The following is a 23,078-nucleotide window of genomic DNA, read 5'->3' on the forward strand; positions in this document are numbered from 1 at the left end:
GTAAATGCGCCACTTGGTCTTTCCTTGGGTTCCTCCAGAATTTTAACCCTATGGTGTGCTATAGTGCGAAAGGCCTATACTACTAACGACATAAAGCTATATAATTATAACAATAGGCCAAGTGGGATTAAATGATCTCCTTAATGCAAAGATATCGCTTTCTCTCTACTTGGGTTCCTCCAGGGCTTCAACCCCATGGTGCGCTACAGCCTGAAACGCCAATCCAACCATACCCGGCTCTTTCAGATGACTCCTGGAGGCCTTCTCATTGCCCGCTCTGACCACCTGCGTGCTTTTGAGCAATATGCCTTGCAGGTATGCTGTTGGGCCACCTGGTGTGGAGCTGGTTGTCTATTCTCAGGGCTGATATGATTCACAAGAAGCTTCTCTAGAAACAAAATCTATTGAAAAGGTCCTCCCCTCTGTCCCACTAGTAAGGGAAGTACATTGTGGGAGGACATTGGGTGGCCTTATCTGTCATGGCACCTTGTTATGGCATTCCCTCCCTCTAGAGGCCCAATGGGGACCAATATTATCATCATTTTGACAACAAGTCAAAACTTGGCTTTTTCTTAAAACCTTTGAGTTTTGTTGAATTTATCCTTCATTTAGATCATTGCACGAGATGAAGAGTCTGGGGAAACCACCAATACTACGGTCAAGGTAGAAGTGCTGAGATTCGGAGAGGAAGGTATGCCAGGTTGGGTGGTAGTTGGCATGGAAAGTGGATCAGGGTGGGACATGTATGTGTCAGTTTCCCTACCAAGAACAAATTTGGAGTTCATGATCCTTTGAGAGACATGAGTGGGGATAAAAGTGGCACATTGAACATCTCCACAACTTATAGATGTACCTCAAGAGCCACGTTCCACAAACCCCATCTTATATGGTCTCCATATGTTTCCAACATCTCCCCACTTTTTCTGGCTGTGGGTGCATCTATACTCTAGAAGGAATGTTCCATACACTATATAATTCTTGCAGTTTGACACCACTTTAACTGCCATGGTTTAATGTTATGAAATTCTGGGAGGTGTCATTTTAAATGTCTTTAGTCTTCTCTGCAGGTGACTCACCAAGCTACAGCTTCCAAGATTCCATAGCATTGAGCCATGGCAGTTAAAGTGGTGTCAGACTGCATGAATTATATAGTGCATGGAACATAGAATGGACATCAACATTGACTCTCCAAGACTTTAGCAATCTACCTGGAAATTGTAGCGACTGGACCAGGAAACTGTCTGGGATTGGGGAAAGGAAGAGAAATTGATTGTCCGCCACCCTGACTGTTTTGATGAGTCAGTTCTCTCTGTCTGCTCACCTAAAGGACCACTTGATGCAGCAGCAAAAGTGGCACCAACAAAAACAACAGCTCAGTCGTTGTTTTACTGCTGATCCCAGCAGGTCTAATTGCTTTATTTACAAGTTATATACAATTACTCAAAGCCATAACTCTCCAGACACATGGCGAGTCTTCTCCACTCACCAAGGCTGTTATCTGTACAAGCTGGCACCTCCTGCATTCATTAGTTCATGATGAAAGTTCCAGTCAGACAGTTCAAACGGAAGCCCTGACCTATTGGTCCTGCGGGCAATCAATCAAGCTGGCTTGTGATTAACCCATGCGCTGCTGGAATGCTCTGCCGGAAACACACAGTTGCAAACAGCCAACAGCATAACTTGATCTAACATTTCACTCTAACGTCCCTTCCCACAGCTGTGCATGTGCATGCGCTCAACTTTCCCCACACTCATCCTGGATCGCTCTTCTAAGGTTTTGCAAGAAGCACACCTTTTCTGTCCCAAAAAACGGTTGCCATAACCTTCCTTGCAAGCATTTGCAAAACAGAAGAGCGATCCAGGATGAACGTGGGGGAAAGTTGAGCGCATGCACATGCGCAGCTGCGGGAAGGGACGCCCGCCTGGTTGAGGACGCAAGCCAAGCGGCAAAGTTTGGTGGGGAAGGACTTTCCAAACTCTTTGATCGCTATGAGAAGTGCCTAGATTTCAATGGGAACTATGTTGAGAAGTGGTATTTGGGTCTGGCTTTCAACTGCACATGGTAAATGTTTTCTCCTATACTTTGTTCATTTTTAATTCCAAAACATAATCTACTTTCTGGATAGCCCTCATAATTCCGGATAGTTCTTGTGGTCTCTTCCAACTTGAGGAGCCTATGATTGTTCCACTCACCACAATGGCTGATATTTGCATTCTTTAATGATTGAGCATGAAATGCAAAGTCACATTTGTGGCTGCCCTTCTGTACTTAGCCATGTGAAATTTCCCCACACTGTATGTTTCTCTGGATGACGGCATGGCTCTTTTCCTCCCTTGCTTTCCTTCTGACAGTTCCCCTGGATCCTGCAGACGCAGAGCACCAAGGCAGGCTGGATGCTGGGATCTTGGCTGGTAGCCTTGGGGCGCTGCTCTTGGTGACCGCCATCGTCCTGTTTCTCATTCTGCGCGCCATGAAGAAGAGGCAACGCCACCAGCAGAACATGGAGCGGGCAGCCCTGGCCATGGAGAAGCACCCCAATGTGGTAAGCAAGCAGAGAAGACGAGGGAAAGAGAACAAGAGACAGGGAAGTCCTAGGTGTAGCCACATCTAGGTAGGGTTTCCAGACACAAAAATTGAGAAGTCTCTTGGAAGATGAATTTCATCAGGTGTTGCTGGTCATGAAACCAGGTAACAGGCAACATCTGATGAACTTCCTCTTCTACACAACAATTAAATTAAAAGAACCACCTACAAGTTTTACTCCGGGAAACCTATATGTAGAAAATATAACTTGGCCAAAGCTTGATGTCAAGAGAACTGTGGTTGGACCAGGATTGCTTTGGCAACATGGAACACGCTTAAGATCCAATCTGCATATATAGGTTGTTTGTTTAATACAACTAGTCATGGCCTCTCATTTGAAATTATGAACTGCTTCCACTGAATAATGCGGCATAGGTTAATATTTCTCAAACTTCTCCAGATGTTTTGAAGCTTCCAGAATCTGTGACCTTTGGCCATGCTGGCTGGGAATTGTGGGATAAGAAGTCCAAAACATCTGGAAGACAATTGGTATAGATCTGTGGTTCCCAACCCTTGGTTCTCTAGGTGTTTAGGACTTCAACTCCCCGAAACCCCAGCTAGGTTGGTCAACTAACAGATGTTCTGGGAGCTCATGAAGGATGAAAAGTTGGGAATCATTGGTGTAGAAGATCATAGTGTATAGAGGAATTTAGCAAGACTATCTTAGAGGATGTCTAGGAAGAGTTGGTATTCAGTGCTTAAACTACTATGCCATGCTGAGTCTTTCTGTCTCCATATATGTATAAATATATTTTTTAAAATGGAAAGAGACTTCGGGGTGCTAAGGTGAGAGTTTCAACCCATGAGCAGCTGGAGAACTATTGATCTGTAATCCAGGTCAGAGTTCAATTTCATGAGGCTCCCCAGATGTTGTGGGATTACATGAGTCTCCAGATTAGAGATCAGAGAATGCTGGGTCTTGCAGTTCATCTGTGGTTCTCAACCTGTGAGTCACCAGGTGTTTTGGCCTGCAACTCCCAGAAATCCAGGCCAGTTTATCAGCTGTTAGGATTTCTGGGAGTTGATGACCAAAATATCTGGGGACCCACAGGTTGAGAACCACTGATCTGGAGGGTCCAACCCTGGTGGTTTCGGGTTTTCTTTTCCTTAGACTTGACCATAGGAGAGGTGTGCTTTCCTTCACTTGGGCTCCTTCAAGACTTGTGCTATAACTCCTGGAATATCTCATCTATCCTTCATCCTTCGCTTCTCCTGGATGTTGCAAGTTGGCCAGACCCTTCCATTCTCTTCCTTCTTTCCTTTCCGCTGTTCCATTGCTGCTTTCTTTGGAACTCATTGGCAACCTCTCCTGATCCCATCCTGGCTTCCTGACATCTGCTCCTCCCAGCCTGACCTGATCCTTGCCTTGCCACCATCAAGTCATGGGGGTGGGGTGGGGGACACACCATCCATTTGCAGAAACTTTTGGACGTTGTATTCAGGGTGATGTTTCTATCAATGCAATGGCCTGTCAACAACTGTAAAAATGATTCTGTGAGGGTCTACATACGGAGAACCTTCAGCAAGAGTAAGTCATGGTTGTAAGTTCCTCTGAGACAATGCTGTGAACTGTGGTCACCCCTGGAAAGGTTATGAGCCCATCCTGATGTATTTCCATGATATAAATCCTGAAGACATTGCAGTCATTGTTTACTTTCATTCTTGGAACTTGGACCTAAGAAATCAACATGACATACCAGATGCTCATGGAGCAAGGGGAAATTACGTTTTTTGTCTTGATCCTAATAGATATGAGGAAAGTTACTTTTTTTGATGACAACTCCCAGCCAATCCTGGCTGCCAGATTCCAACTGACCACCAATTTTGGTCAGGTTTCCTAAAGACGGGCACAATGCCGGTCAGGCTGCGGCATCTCCCCTCCTCTTATGTGTCTGTGCTGCATTTCTGTTCACGCTCGTTCTCATGCCTTTTCCTTTTCTCTCTCTCTTTCTCTCTCTCTCTCTCTCTGTCTGTTTCTCTCTGGCTTCTCTCCCATCTTTCGCTCTCGGCTCGCCCTGCCATGTGACAGAGCTTAAAATGGTTCCAGCCGGTGAGTGTCCAGCGGGGAGGGGAGGGTGTTGTTTGCTATGCTGTAGAAGCTCTCCCTCTCCCTGCATGTATGTTGTCAGGATAGAAAAATGACATTTGGGAAGTGCATGGCTGGGTGGGAGGGACATAGGAGATCTGGGAAGGAGGATGCTGAGCTGGCACCCCATGCCCCCTGTCAATCAGTGGCTATTTGGATAGAGGGAATGGGGCTAAACTCGGAGACATCTAACTGCCATTATACGGCCTGGGCAAGGAGGTAATGGGAATGCACAAGGAGGTAATAGATACTAAGCATTGCACAAGGAGGTAATGGATACCTTGCCTTGTACAAGCGGGTAATGTTTACATTGCATCGCACAATGAGATAATGGGTATGTTACATTGCACAAGGAGGTCATAGATACCCAACATTGAACAAAAAGGTGATTGATATCTTGCATTGTGCAAGGAGTAATGAGAACATTCCATTTCACAAGGAGATAATAGGTACCTAGCCTTGCATTGCACAAGGAGGTAATAGATATGCTACATTGTACAAAATTGCACAAGAAGGTGATAGATATCTAACAATGAACAAAAAGGTAATTAATATTTTGCATTTTGCAAGGAGTAATGAGAACATTCCATTTCACAAGGAGATAATAGGTACCTAGCCTTGCATTGCACAAGGAGGTAATAGATATGCTACATTGTACAAAATTGCACAAGAAGGTGATAGATATCTAACAATGAAAAAAAGGTAATTAATATTTTGCATTGTGCAAGGAGTAATGGGAACATTCCATTGCACAAGGAGATAATAGGTACTTAGCCTTGCATTGCACAAGGGGGTAATAGATATGTTACATTGTACAAAATTGCACAAGAAGGTCATAGATACCTAACACTTAACAAAAAGGGGATTGATATCTTGCATTATGCAAGAAGTAATGAGACCATTACATTGCACAAGGAGATAATAGGTACCTAGCCTCGCATTGCACAAGGAGGTAATTGATATGCTACATTGTGCAAAGAGGTAATTGTACATTGCATTATACATGCGCAAGGAGGAAATGATGATGTTATATTGAACAAAGAGATAAGAGGTATGTTGCATTGCACAAGGAGGTAATGTATACCTCCTTGCACAACATACACAAAAATAATTATATTATCACAACCTGCAGTTATGCTAATGTACCCTAAATCTCGAATCTAAACCTATCTAGTAAATAAAATATAAATCTTTAAAAATTGTTGGTTGTAATTAACAATAGTGAGTGCATCTGGCTATGGAAAAGGAATCTGTTGGATTTGCTGCATAGGTGATCTTTTAGCTTTAACAATATAAGATCCTTCTCAACCTTCAAGAAACATGTTTTTGGATCATTTTTTAAAATAAAATTTCAAATAATTTCCCATTTTTTATCAACTTAAATAGTGAACTTCCTTCTCTCACAAGTAGAGGGCACGAGTAGGTTGCTTGTGTAACTAGAAACTAAGGTTGCCCGATCAAAACTAAAGAAGGCTCTTGTACCATTGATGGCTGTGTAGAAGAGAGAATTAAAAAATGTGTTTTTCATTGTGCTATCAACCACATCTGAAAATCCCTCTTCTCCACAACCTTTGAATGTACAGGAGCCATCTTCAGTTTTCACCCTGGAAACCCAACTCTTTTGAGGGCTCATCAGCTGCTCCTTCTCTTCATTGTCACCCACTGAAAAAGTTGGTGAAAGAGTTGGTTTTTGTTTGCTATGTGTTTATTTTAACAAGTTGCTTTCTATTCCATTTGCAATAAAATTAGACCCTTTGCTACCTTCCTCTAAAATTGGCTGTTCTTATCTGTTTTCATCATACCAGTTCCCTTCCATTCTCACTTGGCTCTTTCTCTATCTTTTTCGGACCATTTCTGAAGAAAATATCAGCAGCTAACTTGAAGCTTCCTATGATGCATGTCCCTCTCTGAGCTTGGCAACATGGCCTTTTAGCTTGGTTGGGGGACATGCAACTCCAAGGAAGAAGAGAAGAAACATAGGTGGAAAATGTCAATTGAACATGTGATAGATACTGATCTGTCTCCTCTTGGCCTCCACAGAAGAGAAGGCCGAGAGGAGACAGGATGAGGGCCATGTATCAAGAAGCGAGGGGATGTCATAGGGAGGAGGGAGAATGCTTCTTTTCTGCTGCCCTGGAGACTAGGATGCCATGGAACAATGGTTTTAAACTGCAGGAAAGATGGGAGATTCCACCTGAACATGAGGAAGAACTTCCTGACTGTGAGAGCTGTTTGGCACTGGAACCCTCTCCCCCGGACTGTGGTTGAGGCTCCTTCTTTGGAGGCTTTTAAGCAGAGGCTGGATGGCCATCTGTTGGGGGTGCTTTGAATGTCATCTTCTTCTTCATAGGGGATTGGACTGGATGGCCCGTGAGGTCTCTTCCAACTCTATGATTCTATGAAATGTGAAGAGGAAGCAAATTGAAGGAAACTGGTGAAGAGAAGGAGGAAACAGAGCTTAGAAATTTACCTCTCTGGAATACAACTTCTGGAATCTTCCATAATCATGGCCACTGAGATCTGTGGACTCCCATGTCACTTTTCCCGAGCTCTGATAGGTGATAGGTCTACCTTGTAGCCACTTGGGGAGGAGACTCCAATAAGTTGTGACTCCCACTAGTCAGAGAATGGTCTAGGAAAGGGCTTGTAGACACCTAAGACTTGGACTGGCAACTATAGAGTCCTAAAGTTGGAAGAGACCACAAGGACCATCCAGTCTAACCCCCACCGATGCAGGACCCATGCCCTCAGCATCGATCCTCTCTCTCATTGTTTCCCTCTGTGTTTCTTCCCTTACAGGTCAACGCTGGGAAGCCACTTCCCAACCCAGGGAACATTTATTTCCAGAATGAGGGCTACAGTGACCTGGGTGACGAATTGCCCATGACCTACGGAGGACAGACCGTGAACTACAACAAGCAGACTTCCATGAGGAGCGAGAAAAATGTGGCAACCAGGGACACTGTGGTGGCAAACTCTGTGGTAAAGTTGAACAACCAGGGAGGCCAGGAGCAAGAGGAGGGGACCAAAGCAGCTCTCCTCAATGGCAAGACCCTCGAGCAGCCAGGTAGTATCACTCCATGTCCAGAAGAAACAGCCTTGCCAATGGACTCCCAAGTGGGAGAGGCCCTGGTGGAAGCCCAGCCCCTGGTAGAGGCCTTGGTGGAGGTCCAGGTGGTGGGAGAAGAAGACAAGGAGGTCCTTCTTTCTGAGACCTCAGAGAGCACTGAGGAAGAGCAGGTGGAAAATGCCTCTGGGGAACCGGAGGAAGCATCTCTCCAACCTCATTTGCCGGAGGAGGAGAAAGAAGCTTGGTCTTCACAGGAAGGCAAGATGGAAGCCAATGGAGACACAAGCCCAACGGAGTCTGTTCCTGAAAATTCACTCACTGATAGTAACTGTCTGGACAGTGAAGGGGTCAAGGAGCACACAAATCTCACAGAAGAGGTCAACGGGAGTGCAACCACTTCACCCGCCACCTCTGACATCAACACCACAGTAGACCCGGAAATCAATGACACGGCCAATGTCACCGATACAGTAAACTTGGAAGTCAACGACTCCCTGCCCCGAAAGGACCCTGTGACCCCGCTGCTGACCCTGAAAGAGCTGCCCAAGCAGCAATCAGAAGAAGAGGAGGAGGAGGAGGAGGAGGATGGGGAGCTGACTCCCAAAGCTATGTCGCCAACGTATCAAGACCCGCTGGCATCACTGCCCGTCAGTGATGTTAGGATGCCAGTGACTCTTTTGCAACTTCTGGAAGACTCCATAGAGTGCTAGTCTGCCCCGGCTCCCCTTTTCTATGGGGCAGGGCCAGAGAGACTGAGGACGGACTGCAACTCCTCAACACAGAGAAGGTGGACTCTTGTATGGTCTTGATGGGCGTTTCCCGGATTCCAAGACTTGCGTTGAGGCTGTGAGGACTCCATTTCTGACAATAATGCACATTTTTGAAAGATTTGCTGGTTTGCCGGGGTTTAAAATAGGTTGTTTTCACATTGCCTGATTGATGCCCTTTTATAGAACCACAAAGCACAGGATAGAACCTTGCAGTTGGCGGGTAAGCCAAGGGCAACCATTATGGACTACAAGGATAGCAGGATTTTCACCCCATGTCTCCTTTCCCAAAGGGCCACCATGTCACATCCAAGGTGCACATACACTATAGAATGAATGCAGTTTGATGGCACTTGAACAGTCATGGCTCAGTGCTATGGAATCCTGGGATTTCTAGGGTTTTCTGGTAGAAAAGGCTAAAGAGTTTGTAAAACTACAATCCTAGGAGTCCATAGCATTAAGCCAGGGCCGTTCAAGTGGTGTCAAACTGCATTCATTCCCGAGTATAGATGCACCCTAAGGCCTACCAAAAAGGTTGTTTTGCTTTTTGGATGCCATGTTGGCTCCTTTTCAGTTGTTTCCTTAGCATTTTGAGGGTGGGGCTCGAGGCTTCCTGAGGTAGGGAACCTATACTGACACATTTGCCACATTGGGGATGAAAAAAACCCAATGATGAATGGATGTTTTAAAAAATTCCTTTGGGAGCAGTAAGAGTTCAGGGACTACATACTTGTGGTTCAGGGGCCACATTTTTCTCACTCTAGTTTATAGCTTGTTTAGAATTTTTTTACTCCTAAATTCTGAGCATTTTCCCAGTTTATTTTACCCCAACATCTCAACAGTGGCATGTAAAGTGGCTACACGTTTTTAATATTAGGAAATAGAGAACAATTCCCTTATCCACAGACTTCTCAAACATCTTTATGGTCCTCTGTAGGTTCTCCAGTACAATTCTATGATATGTCTGCAGCCCAGATAAATGGAGATATAGGGTGCACCATGATCCGTGGTTTTAGGTTTCTCCCATCATGTTCTACTGTTGGACTGTCAGGAAGTTCTTCCTAATGTGTGGCTGGAATCCCAAACCTTCAGTCCGCTGGTTAATGGTCTAACAGAAAGCATGTTTGCTCCATCACCTATATTACAGCCTTTGAGACATATTAATGTATTTATTTATTTACAGCATTTATATTCCGCCCTTCTCACCCCGAAGGGGACTCAGGACGGATCACATTACTCATATAGGCAAACATTCAATGCCTTTTAACATAGAACAAAGACAAGACAAACATAGGCTCCGAGCGGGCCTTGAACTCATGACCTCCTGGTCAGAGTGATTCATTGCAGCTGGTTTCAGCTGGCTTGCTCTCCAGCCTGCGCCACAGCCCGGGCCTGGATAAACTTCCATATCCATGGTCAATATGTTCCTGAACTTAGTTTGGATACAAGAAGCCATGGATCAAAATGAGCCCTATTGAAATGAAGGGTTTCTCATCCAAAAATACCATAAAGTTGCACTGGAGGACCTAGAAAATGCTTTCATTGGATGTGGACAAAAAAACCTATGGTTACAGGTCCCATGGATACTATATTAAATGATAACTGTTGTATCACCTCTCAATGACAAAACATGGTGAAGACAGCTGTGTATGATAGATGCCTTATTTGTTTATATGATCTTATGGAAGGAACCAATATGAGGAATGGAACCTCCTCACAAAGCCCCAATCCATTCCTATTTCCCCAACTTCTATAATATTGTGCTGAGCAAATTGGGGGAAGTTTCTAAATTGCAGATCAGCAGACACCCACTTGTTCCAGGGCACTTCACCCCATAACTCAAGAAGAACCGTAGAGGTTCCTCACCCACCATGAGATCTTCTGTTCATCCTCTTTACTTGCCCATTTCCCCAGATCTTAGGTTACTCAAAGAACTTAACCAATCCTACTACTATTAAGTTGTTTACCATTCACTTTTGAGAAGAAGAATGCATTCCAGGTGGCTGGGAAGATGAAGAACCGGGTTGAGTCTGTTTTCCATTTGTTCCACCAGCATCTTCCTGGTTTTGCCCTTAAGTAACCTGGCTGGGCGGATGTGCAAAAGAGAGAGGGGGGATTTGCAATGCAAATTTGGACAAAGAACTACCTTTGTGCTTGTCTTTCTTGTCTCTTGAGTTAGCAAGTTCTTTGTCCCTTGCTCCCAAAGTCACCTCTGAATGAGAAGACGCAAACATAAGTCTTTGGATATCATCCCTGCCATCTCCTTGTCTATTTATATTTTCAAATTAAAAGTGTTTTAAAATAAAAAGTGTCCCATGACTTTTGTACTACAATGCTTGGAAGGGGAATTTTTTGCCACCGCAGAACAAGAAGTGATCACCAGATGGACTAGTGAAAACTGAGCCTTGGCCATCTTGGATGAAGACCAACCAGAGCCATTCTGATGGTCACCAAATGATGAGTGAAACTAGCCTTGGGCATCTTAGAGAAAGACCAACTCAACTTATAATAGGGCCACAAAATGATGAGTGCTCAGCCACGTCAAAGTAAGACAAACCCAAGTTATGATCATGGCCACAAAAGGAATTAGCGAAAACTGAGCCTCAGCTGCCTTGGAGTTAGAAGAATCTGAGTTATAATGATGGCCACCAAATGAGTCTTGGTCACCTTGGTCATAATGAGTGCCACCAAATGGACTGGTGAAAACTGAACCTTGGTTACTCTGAAGACCAACCCTAATTATAATGATGGCCATCAAAGGGACTAGTGAAAACTGAGCATTGACCACTTTAGAGTAAGACCAACTCTAGTTGTAATGATGTCCACCAAAAGGACTATTGAAACTAAGCCATTGTCACCTCAGAATAAGACCAACCCTTATTATAGTGATGGCCATCAAAGGGACCAGTGAAAACTGAGCATTGACCACTTTAGAGTAAGACCAATTCTAGTTGTAATGATGTCCACCAAAAGGACTATTGAAAACTGAGCTTTGATCATCTCAGAGTAAGACTAATGTTAAGTTATAATGATGGCCACAAAAAGGACTATTGAAACTAAGCCACTGTCACCTTGGAATAAGACCAATGCTAAGTTACAATGATGGCCACCAAAAGGACTACTAAAACTAAGGCGTCACCTCAGAATAAGACCAACCATAATTATAATGATGGCCAACAAAGGGACTAGTGAAAACTAAGCATTGACCACTTTGTAGTAAGACCAATTCTAGTTGCAATGATAGCTACCAAAGGGACTAGTAAAAACTGAGCATTGACCACTTTAGAGTAAGACCAATTCTAGTTGTAATGATGTTCACCAAAAGGACTATTGAAACTAAGCCATTGTCACCTCAGAATCTTCAAGAAGGGAAAAAAGAACGACCCAAACAATTACCGTCCGGTCAGCCTCACATCAATACCAGGCAAGATTCTGGAAAAGATCATTAAGGAAGTGGTCTGCAAACACTTAGAAACAAATGCGGTCATTGCTAATAGTCAACACGGATTTACCAAAAACAAGTCATGCCAGACTAATCTGATCTCTTTTTTCGATAGAGTTACGAGTTGGGTCGATACAGGGAATGCCGTGGATGTAGCATATCTAGATTTCAGTAAGGCCTTCGACAAAGTCCCCCACGACCTTCTGGCAAACAAACTAGTAAAATGTGGGCTAGACAAAACTACGGTTAGGTGGATCTGTAATTGGCTAAGCGAACGAACCCAAAGGGTGCTCACCAATGCGTCGTCTTCATCATGGAAAGAAGTGACAAGTGGAGTGCCGCAGGGCTCCGTCCTGGGCCCGGTTCTGTTCAACATCTTTATTAACGACTTAGACGAAGGGTTAGAAGGCACGATCATCAAGTTTGCAGATGACACCAAACTCGGAGGGATAGCTAACACTCCAGAAGACAGGAGCAGAATTCAAAACGATCTTGACAGACTAGAGAGATGGGCCGAAACTAACAAAATGAAGTTCAACAGGGACAAATGCAAGATACTTCACTTCGGCAGAAAAAATGGAAATCAAAGATACAGAATGGGGGACGCCTGGCTTGACAGCAGTGTGTGCGAAAAAGATCTTGGAGTCCTCGTGGACAACAAGTTAAACATGAGCCTACAATGTGATGCGGCAGCTAAAAAAGCCAATGGGATTTTGGCCTGCATCAATAGGGGAATAACGTCTAGATCCAGGGAAGTCATGCTCCCCCTCTATTCTGCCTTGGTCAGACCACACCTGGAATACTGTGTCCAGTTTTGGGCACCGCAGATGAAGGGAGATGCTGACAAGCTGGAAAGCGTCCAGAGGAGGGCAACTAAAATGATTAAGGGTCTGGAGAACAAGCCCTATGAGGAGAGGCTTAAAGAGCTGGGCATGTTTAGCCTGCAGAAGAGAAGGCTGAGAGGAGACATGATAGCCATGTACAAATATGTGAGGGGAAGTCATAGGGAGGAGGGAGCAAGCTTATTTTCTGCTGCCCTGCAGACTAGGACACGGAACAATGGCTTCAAACTACAGGAAAGGAGATTCCACCTGAACATCAGGAAGAACTTCCTCACTGTGAGAAGGGCTGTTCGGCAGTGGAACTCTCTCCCCCGGACTGTGGTGGAGGCTCCTTCTTTGGAGGCTTTTAAGCAGAGGCTGGATGGCCATCTGTCGGGGGTGCTTTGAATGCGATTTCCTGCTTCTTAGCGGGGGGTTGGACTAGATGGCCCTTGAGGTCTCTTCCAACTCTACTATTCTATGATTCTATGATTCTATGAATAAGACCAACCCTTATTATAGTGATGACCATCAAAGGGACCAGTGAAAACTGAGCATTGACCACTTTAGAGTAAGACCAATTCTAGTTGTAATGATGGCCACCAAAAGGACTATTGAAACTAAGCCACTGTCACCTTGGAATAAGACCAATGCTAAGTCACAATGATGGCCACCAAAAGGACTACTAAAACTAAGCCATCACCTCAGAATAAGACCAACCCTAATTATAATTAGAGACTATTGAAAGCTGATCACTGGCTACCTGCCCCTGGAAGCCTTTGTGCTTTATCATACTTTTAGATCATAAGGAAGTTTCTCCATGTTCCAGAGCTCCTCTATCAGCTTAAAATAGACTTTTAATGTGCTTCAATGCCTGGAACATTTTGAAATTTCCTCCACGTATGTGATCAGTGAACTTTGTCTGGATGGGAGGAAACTAAAAAAAGGATAAGATGGAATTACAGCAATGTTCTATAAAAAAGAATAGTAATTTTTTTAAGAAGACAAAATTATGAATTGGCTAAAATTTAATCCATGATATGGATTTCTGAGATTGGTAGTTTGAGGAGGCACTAGCAATCTTTGGCAGAGAAGGATGAAGACTTTGTAAAATTACAACTCTCAGGCTTTCATTGCATGGAGAAGGCAGTTGAAATGGTGTCAAACTGTATTCATTCTACAGCATAGATGTACCCTTGGTTGGCAATTTAAGCTCTTTCCCTTTTCTGTCTCATTTTACACATCCTGATGCTCATTAAATTCTTCATCCATGTTGGCCTCTCTGTGCTTTGAGATTTGGCCACTGTGCTTTTATTTGTGCAGCTGTGAGTGACAAATTCAACGTATTTTGAGTATAAATACCTGCAAGAGCTTTTTACACAGGAGCAGCTAGAATAAAGGAAAATTGCACAGAGAGGAGCACCAGAAAGAAGGAAGGAAGGAAGAAAGGAAGGAAGGAAGGAAGGAAGGAAGGAAGGAAGGAAGGAAGGAAGGAAGGAAGGAAGGAAGGAAGGAAGGAAAGAAGTCAGGTGAGTTCAAGCAACTTCTCCATAAAACTGTTGTCGAAAATCAGACCACAAAATTATGAATTATGAGACGTGACTGACTCCATTGGGAAACATAGCTAGCTACGTGGTTATTAGTGATTGATCTACAGCTGTGGTTCTCAACTTGTGGGTCTCCAGGTGTTTTGGCCTACAACTCCCAAAAATCCCAGCCAGTTTACTAGTTATTAGGATTTCTGGGAGTTGAAGGCCAAACATCTGGGGACCCATAAGTTGAGAACCACTGTTCTACAGTAACCTTTCTATAAATTTCCCTGGAAATTCTCCAGAATGGTACCTCATCTTGCTCTCACCCAGAGGAAATTATCTTAATTCTCAGACAATAGATTGGAAAAAAGGGGAAAGGGGCACATAATAAATTTACTTCAGAGCCTTTAAGTCCCCTTTGCTTGTTTACCTGACATGATCAGGGCTATCTGGGAATGCTTCTTTTCCTAGATAACTGCATCAGACCTCTATGGAGAAACCCATTGACTTGGTCAACACCTTAAGCACCCTATTGTTTATCAAGCATCGCACCGTTGTCCACACCAGAGCAGAAGATATGGGGACCTATTTCAGCCCGTTATCACTAGACACAATGCCTTTCTCCTCGATTGTGCTCCTCCCCAATAAATAGGCTGACACTTCAAATGCGCCAATGACAGTTTATCCAATTTCCTGCCACACAAAGGACCAATCCGTGATGATGCTCATTGGAGTCCTGAGCCACTGAGCATGGATCCGAGCTGGACAGTTTGTATAATCAGCAGATGGAGAGGGTTTCTTGAATAGCTGTCAAAATGAAATAAAAATGCTCTGTATTTGCAATGGGGGTCACTCAGTCCTTTGGAGAGGTATCTTTGCTGACATCCTCTCTGGCCTTTGAGAATAAAGCCTCTGATTTTGCCTTCACCCACCCTGTGTCTTATCTGGTCCTTTGGAAGCTTGGCACTCCAGGGCCCAAACCCACGGTTTCAGGAGAACTAAAATCATATAACAAATCAATATTTGTTGCCCAAGAGCCAGTGACATAGAATTGGAAGGGACCTCAAAAAGCCATCCAGTCCAACCCCTCCCTGCCAGGCAGCAAGACCCTATTGAAACCCTTCCGAGAGATGGCCATCCAGCCTCTGTTTCAAAACTTCCAGAGAAGGAGATTCCAAGGCAGCTTATTCCACTCTCAAACATCTCTCAGGAAGTTCTTCCCAACATAGAAGAGGAATCTCTTTTCTTGGAGTTTGAATCTATGGCTCCAGTCTCTGGAGAAGCAGAAAACAAGCATTGTTCCACCGCAATGTGGCATCCTTCCAAATATTTAAACATGGCTCTCAGGTCCCCTAATTTCAACCTTCTTTCCTCCAGGCTAGACATCCACAGCTCCTTCAGTGGTTCCTCAAGGGCAGTGGTTCTCAACCTGGGGTCCCCAGATGTTTTTGGCCTATAACTCCCAAAAATCCCAGCCAGTTTACCAGCTGTAAGGATTTCTGGAAGTTGAAGGCCAAAAAACATCTGGGGACCTCAGGTTGAAACCACTTCTCAATGGGGATGCATAGTTTCCAGATTGTTGACCATTATGGTCACCCTTCTCTGGACACCTTCCAGCTTGTCATTATCCTCCTTGAACTGCTTTGCCCAAAACTTGGCACAGGGCTATTATTCCAGGTTAGAAAGTCTGACCAAAGCAGAAGAAAGTGGGACTATGACTTCCTTTGATCTGGACACTAAACTCCTATTGATGCAACCTACAATTGCATTGGCCTTTTTAGCTGCTGCATCACATTCTTGGCTCATGCTCAGCTTGTGATCTACTAAATCCCTTTCAAATGTACTTTTTTCAATCCAAGCATCACTCCCATATCCATGGATTTCAGTGGAGTGCCTTGAATTTCTCCCTGTTGAAATTCATGTTGTTAGTTTTGGCCCAACTCTCTAATCTGTTAAGGAGACTTCTCCCAAGACACCCCTTCTTTCCCAAGCTGAAAACACCTCTCTGGCTTGCCTGCCTGAAACTCATTCTTTTCCAGGGGACGATGGGATGCCGAATGTCTTTCAGTTTTCACCTTTTCGGTTTCTTCCTGGTCAGCTTGCTTTTACAAGGTGAGTCTAAGTGAAACCTCCACTTCAGAGGCCTTGAACACTGTAATAAAGTTCTCATAAAAAGTGAAAACCCCATTTATCTGATTATTGGTTTCAGAAGTTGCTATTCCTCCGCTATTCGATTTCCAAAGCAGTGCTTGCAATGCAAGTAGAACTAGAATTAATGGCATAGCAAAATGCTATGGAATCCTGGGAGTTGTAATTTTACAAGCGCTTCATCAAACTACAGGAGCCCCTGGTGGCGCATTGGGTTAAACTCTTGTGCAGGCAGGCAGGACTGCTGATTGAAAGGTTGGTGGTTCAAATCTGGGAGTTCAGGTGAGCTCCCTTTGTCAGCTCCAGCTCCCCATGCAGGGACATGAGAGAAGTCTCCCACAGGATGGTAAAACATAAAAACCATCTGGGCAATGTCCCCTGGGTAATGTCCTTGTAGACAGCCAATTCTCTGATACCGGAAGCGACTTGCGGTTTCTCAAGTCGCTCCTGACACGAAAAAAACCAAACTACAAATCCCAAGAAACCATAGCTACAACTCCCATGAAACTATAGCACTTTAACATGGCAGTTAAAGTGATTTCAAACTGCTCTCTCTCCTGCTTTCTCACTTAAAGCAATATCCTTCTTTCCATAACAAATCCTTACTAACCATTCAAATTGAAGATTAATTTTTCATTTTCTCTTTTCTGCAAAAAGCCAATAAGGGGCTTCTGAAAAGAAAAATCACTAATGTCATTCCTCTCTTAAGTTCTTTTATCAATGTCCTTGAAATCTGTCGATTTCAACAATCCATCATCCATAATAGGCAATTCAGAATCCTTTCATCTTTGTGCATATAGCAGTCTTGCTGCTATGGTCATATGTTGTAGTTATCTTCAAGGGTTTTCTCCAATAATTCCAAAAAAGAAAAAAGTAGAATTTTTAATTGAATTGCAGTCTTTAAAATCCTCTGCATTAATATATAGATTTGAACCCAGTTGTATTTTGGGTTTTTTTATATGAACATCATATATGATAAACCATACCTTCATGTGGCTAGTTTACATTGCCAACATCCATGAGAAAAAACTATTTATATATATTCTAGATAATTTGTATGGTGTCATATAACACAGGTCCATCATTTGTGAAGAATTCTCTTTAAGGCTATAAAATAATGTAAATTTCAGTCTGTTTGACCATATCTGTTGAAGGCTCTCCATAGGAACCAAATATTGGATGAGATGGTCTCCTGGCCTGATCCCGCCTCTGGTCCTACTCTTTTGTCCTCCTGACTTGCCTTCTCCTTCTCTTCCAATCTTTGCAGAAGTTGAATCGTGTGACCGGGGCTGGCTGTCCTACAGAGGCTTTTGCTATGGATTCTTCCAGGAGAGAAAGACCTGGGCAGAAGCAGAGGTGAGAGGCAGGTCTTGGTTCTCAGACTGATTGAAAACATCCAAGAATTGCAGGAGAACATTCCATGGACATCAAAGTGGTGAATGAGGCTGATGGCATCATCCGCAGTTCCTTGGGTCATGCTCACATCCCAGAATGCCACCATCACTCCACCACAGTTTGACCCAAGAAGGCTGATTCTTAGGAAGTCATTCTGTGCCGTCACATCCAGGCACCTTTGGTTGAAATTAAGATGTGCTCCTTTCTTTGCCGGGCGGACTGCAGGGGCCTTGCTTGAAGCTCAGGAGTCCCAGCAACTAAGGCCACTCCAAATTGAACATCAAACAAGATTTTTATTTTCTCAAAGTTCTTGACAGGCTTGGCACAATTTGTTGAGGTTACAAATACAAACAGTCAACTTATGAATCATGCAGATGTTTCCCCCCTTTTTTTATCTTTCCCTTTAGCTGCTGGGTTAACTTCTTCCAAAGGTGGAGAGATCCTGGGATGCTCTTTACTCTAACCCTGAGTTGCTATATCAGAAAGAGCAGGTCTTTCCCTATCTAAACTCAAAGCTAGCTTGGTGACAAAGTGGTTAGAGCTTCTTCCAATGGCAGAGAAATCCTGGGGTATTCTTTACCCTAGTGCTGAGTTACTATTTTAGAAAGAGCAGGTCTTTCCCTATCTAAACTCAGAACTAGTTTTAAAGGCAAGAGGTTAGTACTTACGATGGCTTGTCTGGCTGGCCTGGCTTGACCACACAAGCACATCTGAGTTCTTTTTCTCTTTTGTAGAAGGCAAAAAGGCTTCTTAAAAAATGGAGATTTCATCCCCAGAAAAAGGGGGAGGCCTCAAGATCAAAAAGATACTTTTGCAAGCCTTCAGCAGCAAAGGCTTTGCAGGCTGGCTACAAATCTCTGTTGATGGTTAACTATCAGGGTGTTGCTGAGTCTGTAGCAACCCTGAAAGAAACGCAAAAAGGGTGCTATTTCCTACAACTATGGGACAATGCAAATCAAACCCCTGGCGAGGGAACACGTTCTGTGATTTTGAATTTTGTAGACAATGACGTAGGGTACATCTACGAAGTGGGATTAACACAGTTTGACTATGGAATTCTGGGAGTTGTAGTTTGGTGAGGCCCCAGCACTCTTTGGCAGAGAAGGCTACACACTTTGTAAAACTACACCTCCCAGGATTCCATAGCATTGAGCCACAGTGTTTAAAGTGGGTTTCAACTGCATTCATTTCACATGGTAGATGCACCCCATGTCTCCTGGATTCATTGCTGTCACTTGATGCTCAGGTGTCGGCAGTGGCCGGGAGGGCCTTTACACAGCTAAAGCTAGTGCGCCAACTGCGACCGTACCTCGAGAAGTCTTATTGACCATGATGGTCCACGCTCTAGTTACCTCAAGGATGGATTACTGTAACGCACTCTACATGGGGCTGCCCTTGAAGACGGTCCGGAAACTGCAGTTGGTACAATGATCAGCAGCTAGGTTACTAACTGGAGCTGCTTACAGGGAGTAGTCAACCCCCCTGTTTAAGGAGCTCCATTGGCTGCCGATAACATTCTGGGCCCAATTCAAGGTGCAGGTTATTACCTATAAAGCTCTAAATGGCTCGGGACCTGCCTATCTTCGTGACCGCATTGTCCCCTATGAACCTGCGCGATCTCTGAGATCTTCCGGGGAGGCCCTTCTCTCGTTTCCACCCTCCTCACAACTACGTCTGGTGGGGACGAGAGCGAGAGAGGGCCTTCTCGGCCGTGGCTCCCCGACTCTGGAACTCCCTCCCCAGGGAGATTAGGTTGGCTCCCTCGCTACCTTCCTTCAGGAAACAACTAAAGACTTGGATGTTTCAGCAGGCCTTTGGTGAGACAAGCATTAGATAAAAGGTAAAGGTTTCCCCTGACGTTAAGTCCAGTCATGTCTGACTCTAGGGGTTGGTGCTCATCTCCATTTCAAAGCCGAAGAGCCGGCGTTGTCTGTAGACATCTCCAGGTCATGTGGCCAGCATGACTGCATGGAGCACCGTTACCTTCCCGCCGGAGCGGTACCTATTGATCTACTCACATTTGCATGTTTTTGAACTGCTAGGTTGGCAGGAGCTGGGGCTAACAGCGGGTGCTCATTCCGCTCCCGGGATTTGAACCTGGGACCTTTTGGTCCGCAAGTTCAGCAGCTCAGCGCTTTAACACACTGCGCCACTGGGGCTCCACTAACCCCATATGGTATTATCTGGTATTTATTAGGTCCCTATTTTATTATCTATGCATTTTATCTCATTGTTGTATTATTGCATAGATGTTTCAGTTCCTCCACATACGAGATAATTGTATTTGATGGTTGACTGATATTATCAACGATTATAATACAGTAGAGTCTCACTTATCCAACATAAATGGGCTGACAGAATGTTGGATAAGTGAATATGTTGGATAATAAGGAGGCATTATGGAAAAGCCTATTAAACATCAAATTAGGTTATGATTTTACAAATTAAGCACCAAAACATCATGTTATACAACAAATTTGGCAGAAAAAGTAGTTCAATACGCAGTAATGCTATGTAGTAATTACTGTATTTACCAAAATATCACGATGTATTGAAAACATTGACTACAAAAATGTGTTGGATAATCCAGAACCTTGGATAAGCGAGTGTTGGATAAGTGAGGCTCTACTGTATCATAATACAGTAGAGTCTCACTTATCCAACATAAACTTGCTGGTAGAATGTTGGATAAGTGAAAATGTTGGATAATAAGGAGGGATTAAGGAAAAGCCTATTAAACATCAAATTATGTTATGATTTTACAAATGAAGCACCAAAACATCATGTTATGCAACAAAAGGATAGAAAAAGCAGTTCAGTACACAATAACATTATGCAATTATTACGGTATTTATGAATTTAGCATCTTGTTATATTGTGAATTCTGTGTACAGTAGAGTCTCACTTATCCAAGCCTCACTTATCCAAGTTTCTGGATTATCCAAGACATTTGTGTAGTCAATGTTTTCAATATATCGTGATATTTTGGTGCTAAATTCGTAAATACAGTAATTACTACATAGCATTACTGCGTATTAAACTACTTTTTTTGTCAAATTTGTTGTATAACATGATGTTTTGGTGCTTAATTTGTAAAATCATAACCTAATTTGATGTTTAATAGGCTTTTCCTTAATCCTTCCTTATTATCCAAGATATTTGCTTATCCAAGCTTCTGCTGGCCCGTTTAGCTTGGATAAGTGAGACTCTACTGTATGTTGTTTTTATTTGATTATGATGTCCGGGCTCCGCTCCATGTAAGCCGGCCCGAGTCCCTTTGGGGAGATGGTGCCGGGGTGTATATAAAGTTGTTATTATTATTATTTTATTATGACACAGCAAACAAGATAGATATGCTGGATTTCATATCACAAAATCACAAGTCGAACTCTTCCCAAGTGTCTAGGACTGTGTGATGTATTTTTGGATGATGCGTGCAGATCCCAGTTGGGTGGCCTTTTGCAGTTGGCAGATCGTAATTTTGTCAATGTCTATTATTTCCAAATGCCGGCTGAGATCTTTTGGCACGGCACCCAGTGTGCCCATCACCACCGGGACCACCTGCACTGAGTCTTTGAAGTTCAGTCTTGAGGTCCTGAGAGCGGCTGAGTTTTTCCTGTTGTTTTTGGTCAATGCGACTGTCACCTGGGATGGCAACATCAATGATCCAAACCTTTTTCTTTTCCACAACTGTGATGTCTGGTGTGTTGTGTTCCAGAACTTTGTCAGTCTGGATTCAGAAGTCCCACAGTATCTTTGCGTGCTCATTTTCCAATATTTTTGCTGGTTTGTGATCCCACCAGTTCTTTGCTGCTGGGAGGTGGTACTTGAGGCATAAGTTCCAATGAATCATTTGGGCCACATAGTTGTGCCTCTGTTTGTAGTCTGTCTGTGCAATTTTCTTACAGCAGCTGAGGATATGATCAATGGTTTCGTCGGTTTCCTTGCAGTCTGCATTTTGGGTCATCAGCTGATTTTTCAATCTTGGCCTTAATTGCCTTTGTCCTGATGTCTTGCTCCTGGGCTGCAAGGATCAGGCCTTCTGTCTCCTTCTTCAGGGTCCCATTCGTGAGCCAGAGCCAGGTCTTCTATTATTATTATTATTATTATTATTATTATTATTATTATTATTATTATTATTATTTGCCTTTGTTCTGATGTCTTTCTCCTGGTCTGCAAGGATCAGGCCTTCTGTCTCCTTCTTCAGGGTCCCATTCGTGAGCCAGAGCCAGGTCTTCTCCTTGTCAGCTTTTCCTTCAATTTTGTCAATTTTGTCAAGGAATTATTATTATTATTATTATTATTATTATTATTATTATTATTATTATTATTATTATTATACCGAATCCATGTTCATATTTGCATGAGTAGCGGAGAGGAAGCACTTTCTATGAAAGTCCCTATATTGAGAGAAAGGCAGGAAACAAATGCAAAGTTCCATCAAGGAGCTTCAGTCAGGTTTTGCTTGGGTTGCAATGAATGGTGGAGAAGCCATGGCTTTCATCCCTGCTCCCTTCCTCTTCGCCAGAGAAGTCTATTCACTGCCTCCCTGGCCCACTTTGCATGGTCTTCCCATTATATACCAATAACACCCCAGTTTTTGTCCTGCTTTTTCTCCCAGGTTGACTGCATCAGCATGGGAGGCCATCTTGCCTCCATCCACAGCTCAGAAGAGTCTGACCGGGTGGCCAAATACATCGCTTCCTACAGTCAGAGCAATAAAAACGTGTGGATTGGAATGCATGTTCCGACTGGTGTAAGTGGTCCCCTTTCCCTTTGGGTGGCAATGGCATCCCATTCGCTGGAAAACCAATAGAGCTTTGGGGTGTCCCAACGGGGCCCTCCTGCTGATCAGGCTGTGATGTCGCTAAAGCCAATTGGGAAGACTCAAGCCAATTGCAATGGTGTCAAAGCAAATTGTAAATGCTGTTTCCACTGCTGAGGGGATTTTTGAATATTTTAATCCCTCTAGATTATATATATATCACCTTTATATGAGGGGAAGGATTACAGGGGGTGATCTTTATTTCAAGATCCCAGCCTCTGTCTCTGTAGTTAGGGATTTCTGTGTTGTTGTTCCCTTTCTGAGGTAACTGTGACTATTACTCTTCCCCAGTTAGGTGATTTATTAAGGTAACTGCCACCAACGTGAGGCTTTTGAATTATCACCGATGAAATTTGGCTCCACAGACGCAGATGAGATGAAATGAGTCAGTTGTTAACAAAGAACAAC

At 43.7% G+C, this 23,078-nt stretch overlaps 2 protein-coding genes across 2 annotated transcripts in view; both read left to right on the plus strand.

Annotated features, from left to right (window-relative positions):
- LOC103280609 (protocadherin-15) overlaps window positions 1–10,815 on the plus strand; it is a 75,079-nt gene extending 64,264 nt beyond the window's left edge. Inside the window, exons 12-16 of the mRNA XM_062983410.1 lie at window positions 184–315; window positions 613–691; window positions 2,353–2,543; window positions 4,614–4,634; window positions 7,470–10,815. Of these exons, the coding sequence (XP_062839480.1) occupies window positions 184–315; window positions 613–691; window positions 2,353–2,543; window positions 4,614–4,634; window positions 7,470–8,450 (1,404 nt within the window). The 3' untranslated portion in view covers window positions 8,451–10,815. The remainder of the gene's footprint in view (window positions 1–183; window positions 316–612; window positions 692–2,352; window positions 2,544–4,613; window positions 4,635–7,469) is intronic.
- Window positions 10,816–13,696: 2,881 nt separating this feature from the next.
- The window catches only part of LOC103280607 (C-type mannose receptor 2), a 39,452-nt gene continuing 30,070 nt past the window's right edge, over window positions 13,697–23,078 (plus strand). The window contains exons 1-4 of the mRNA XM_062982752.1: window positions 13,697–14,299; window positions 16,342–16,414; window positions 17,718–17,806; window positions 22,467–22,601. Of these exons, the coding sequence (XP_062838822.1) occupies window positions 16,348–16,414; window positions 17,718–17,806; window positions 22,467–22,601 (291 nt within the window). The 5' untranslated portion in view covers window positions 13,697–14,299; window positions 16,342–16,347. The remainder of the gene's footprint in view (window positions 14,300–16,341; window positions 16,415–17,717; window positions 17,807–22,466; window positions 22,602–23,078) is intronic.

Source organism: Anolis carolinensis, chromosome 5, assembly GCF_035594765.1.
Source record: "Anolis carolinensis isolate JA03-04 chromosome 5, rAnoCar3.1.pri, whole genome shotgun sequence".
In the NCBI taxonomy this organism is placed as follows: domain Eukaryota; kingdom Metazoa; phylum Chordata; class Lepidosauria; order Squamata; family Dactyloidae; genus Anolis; species Anolis carolinensis.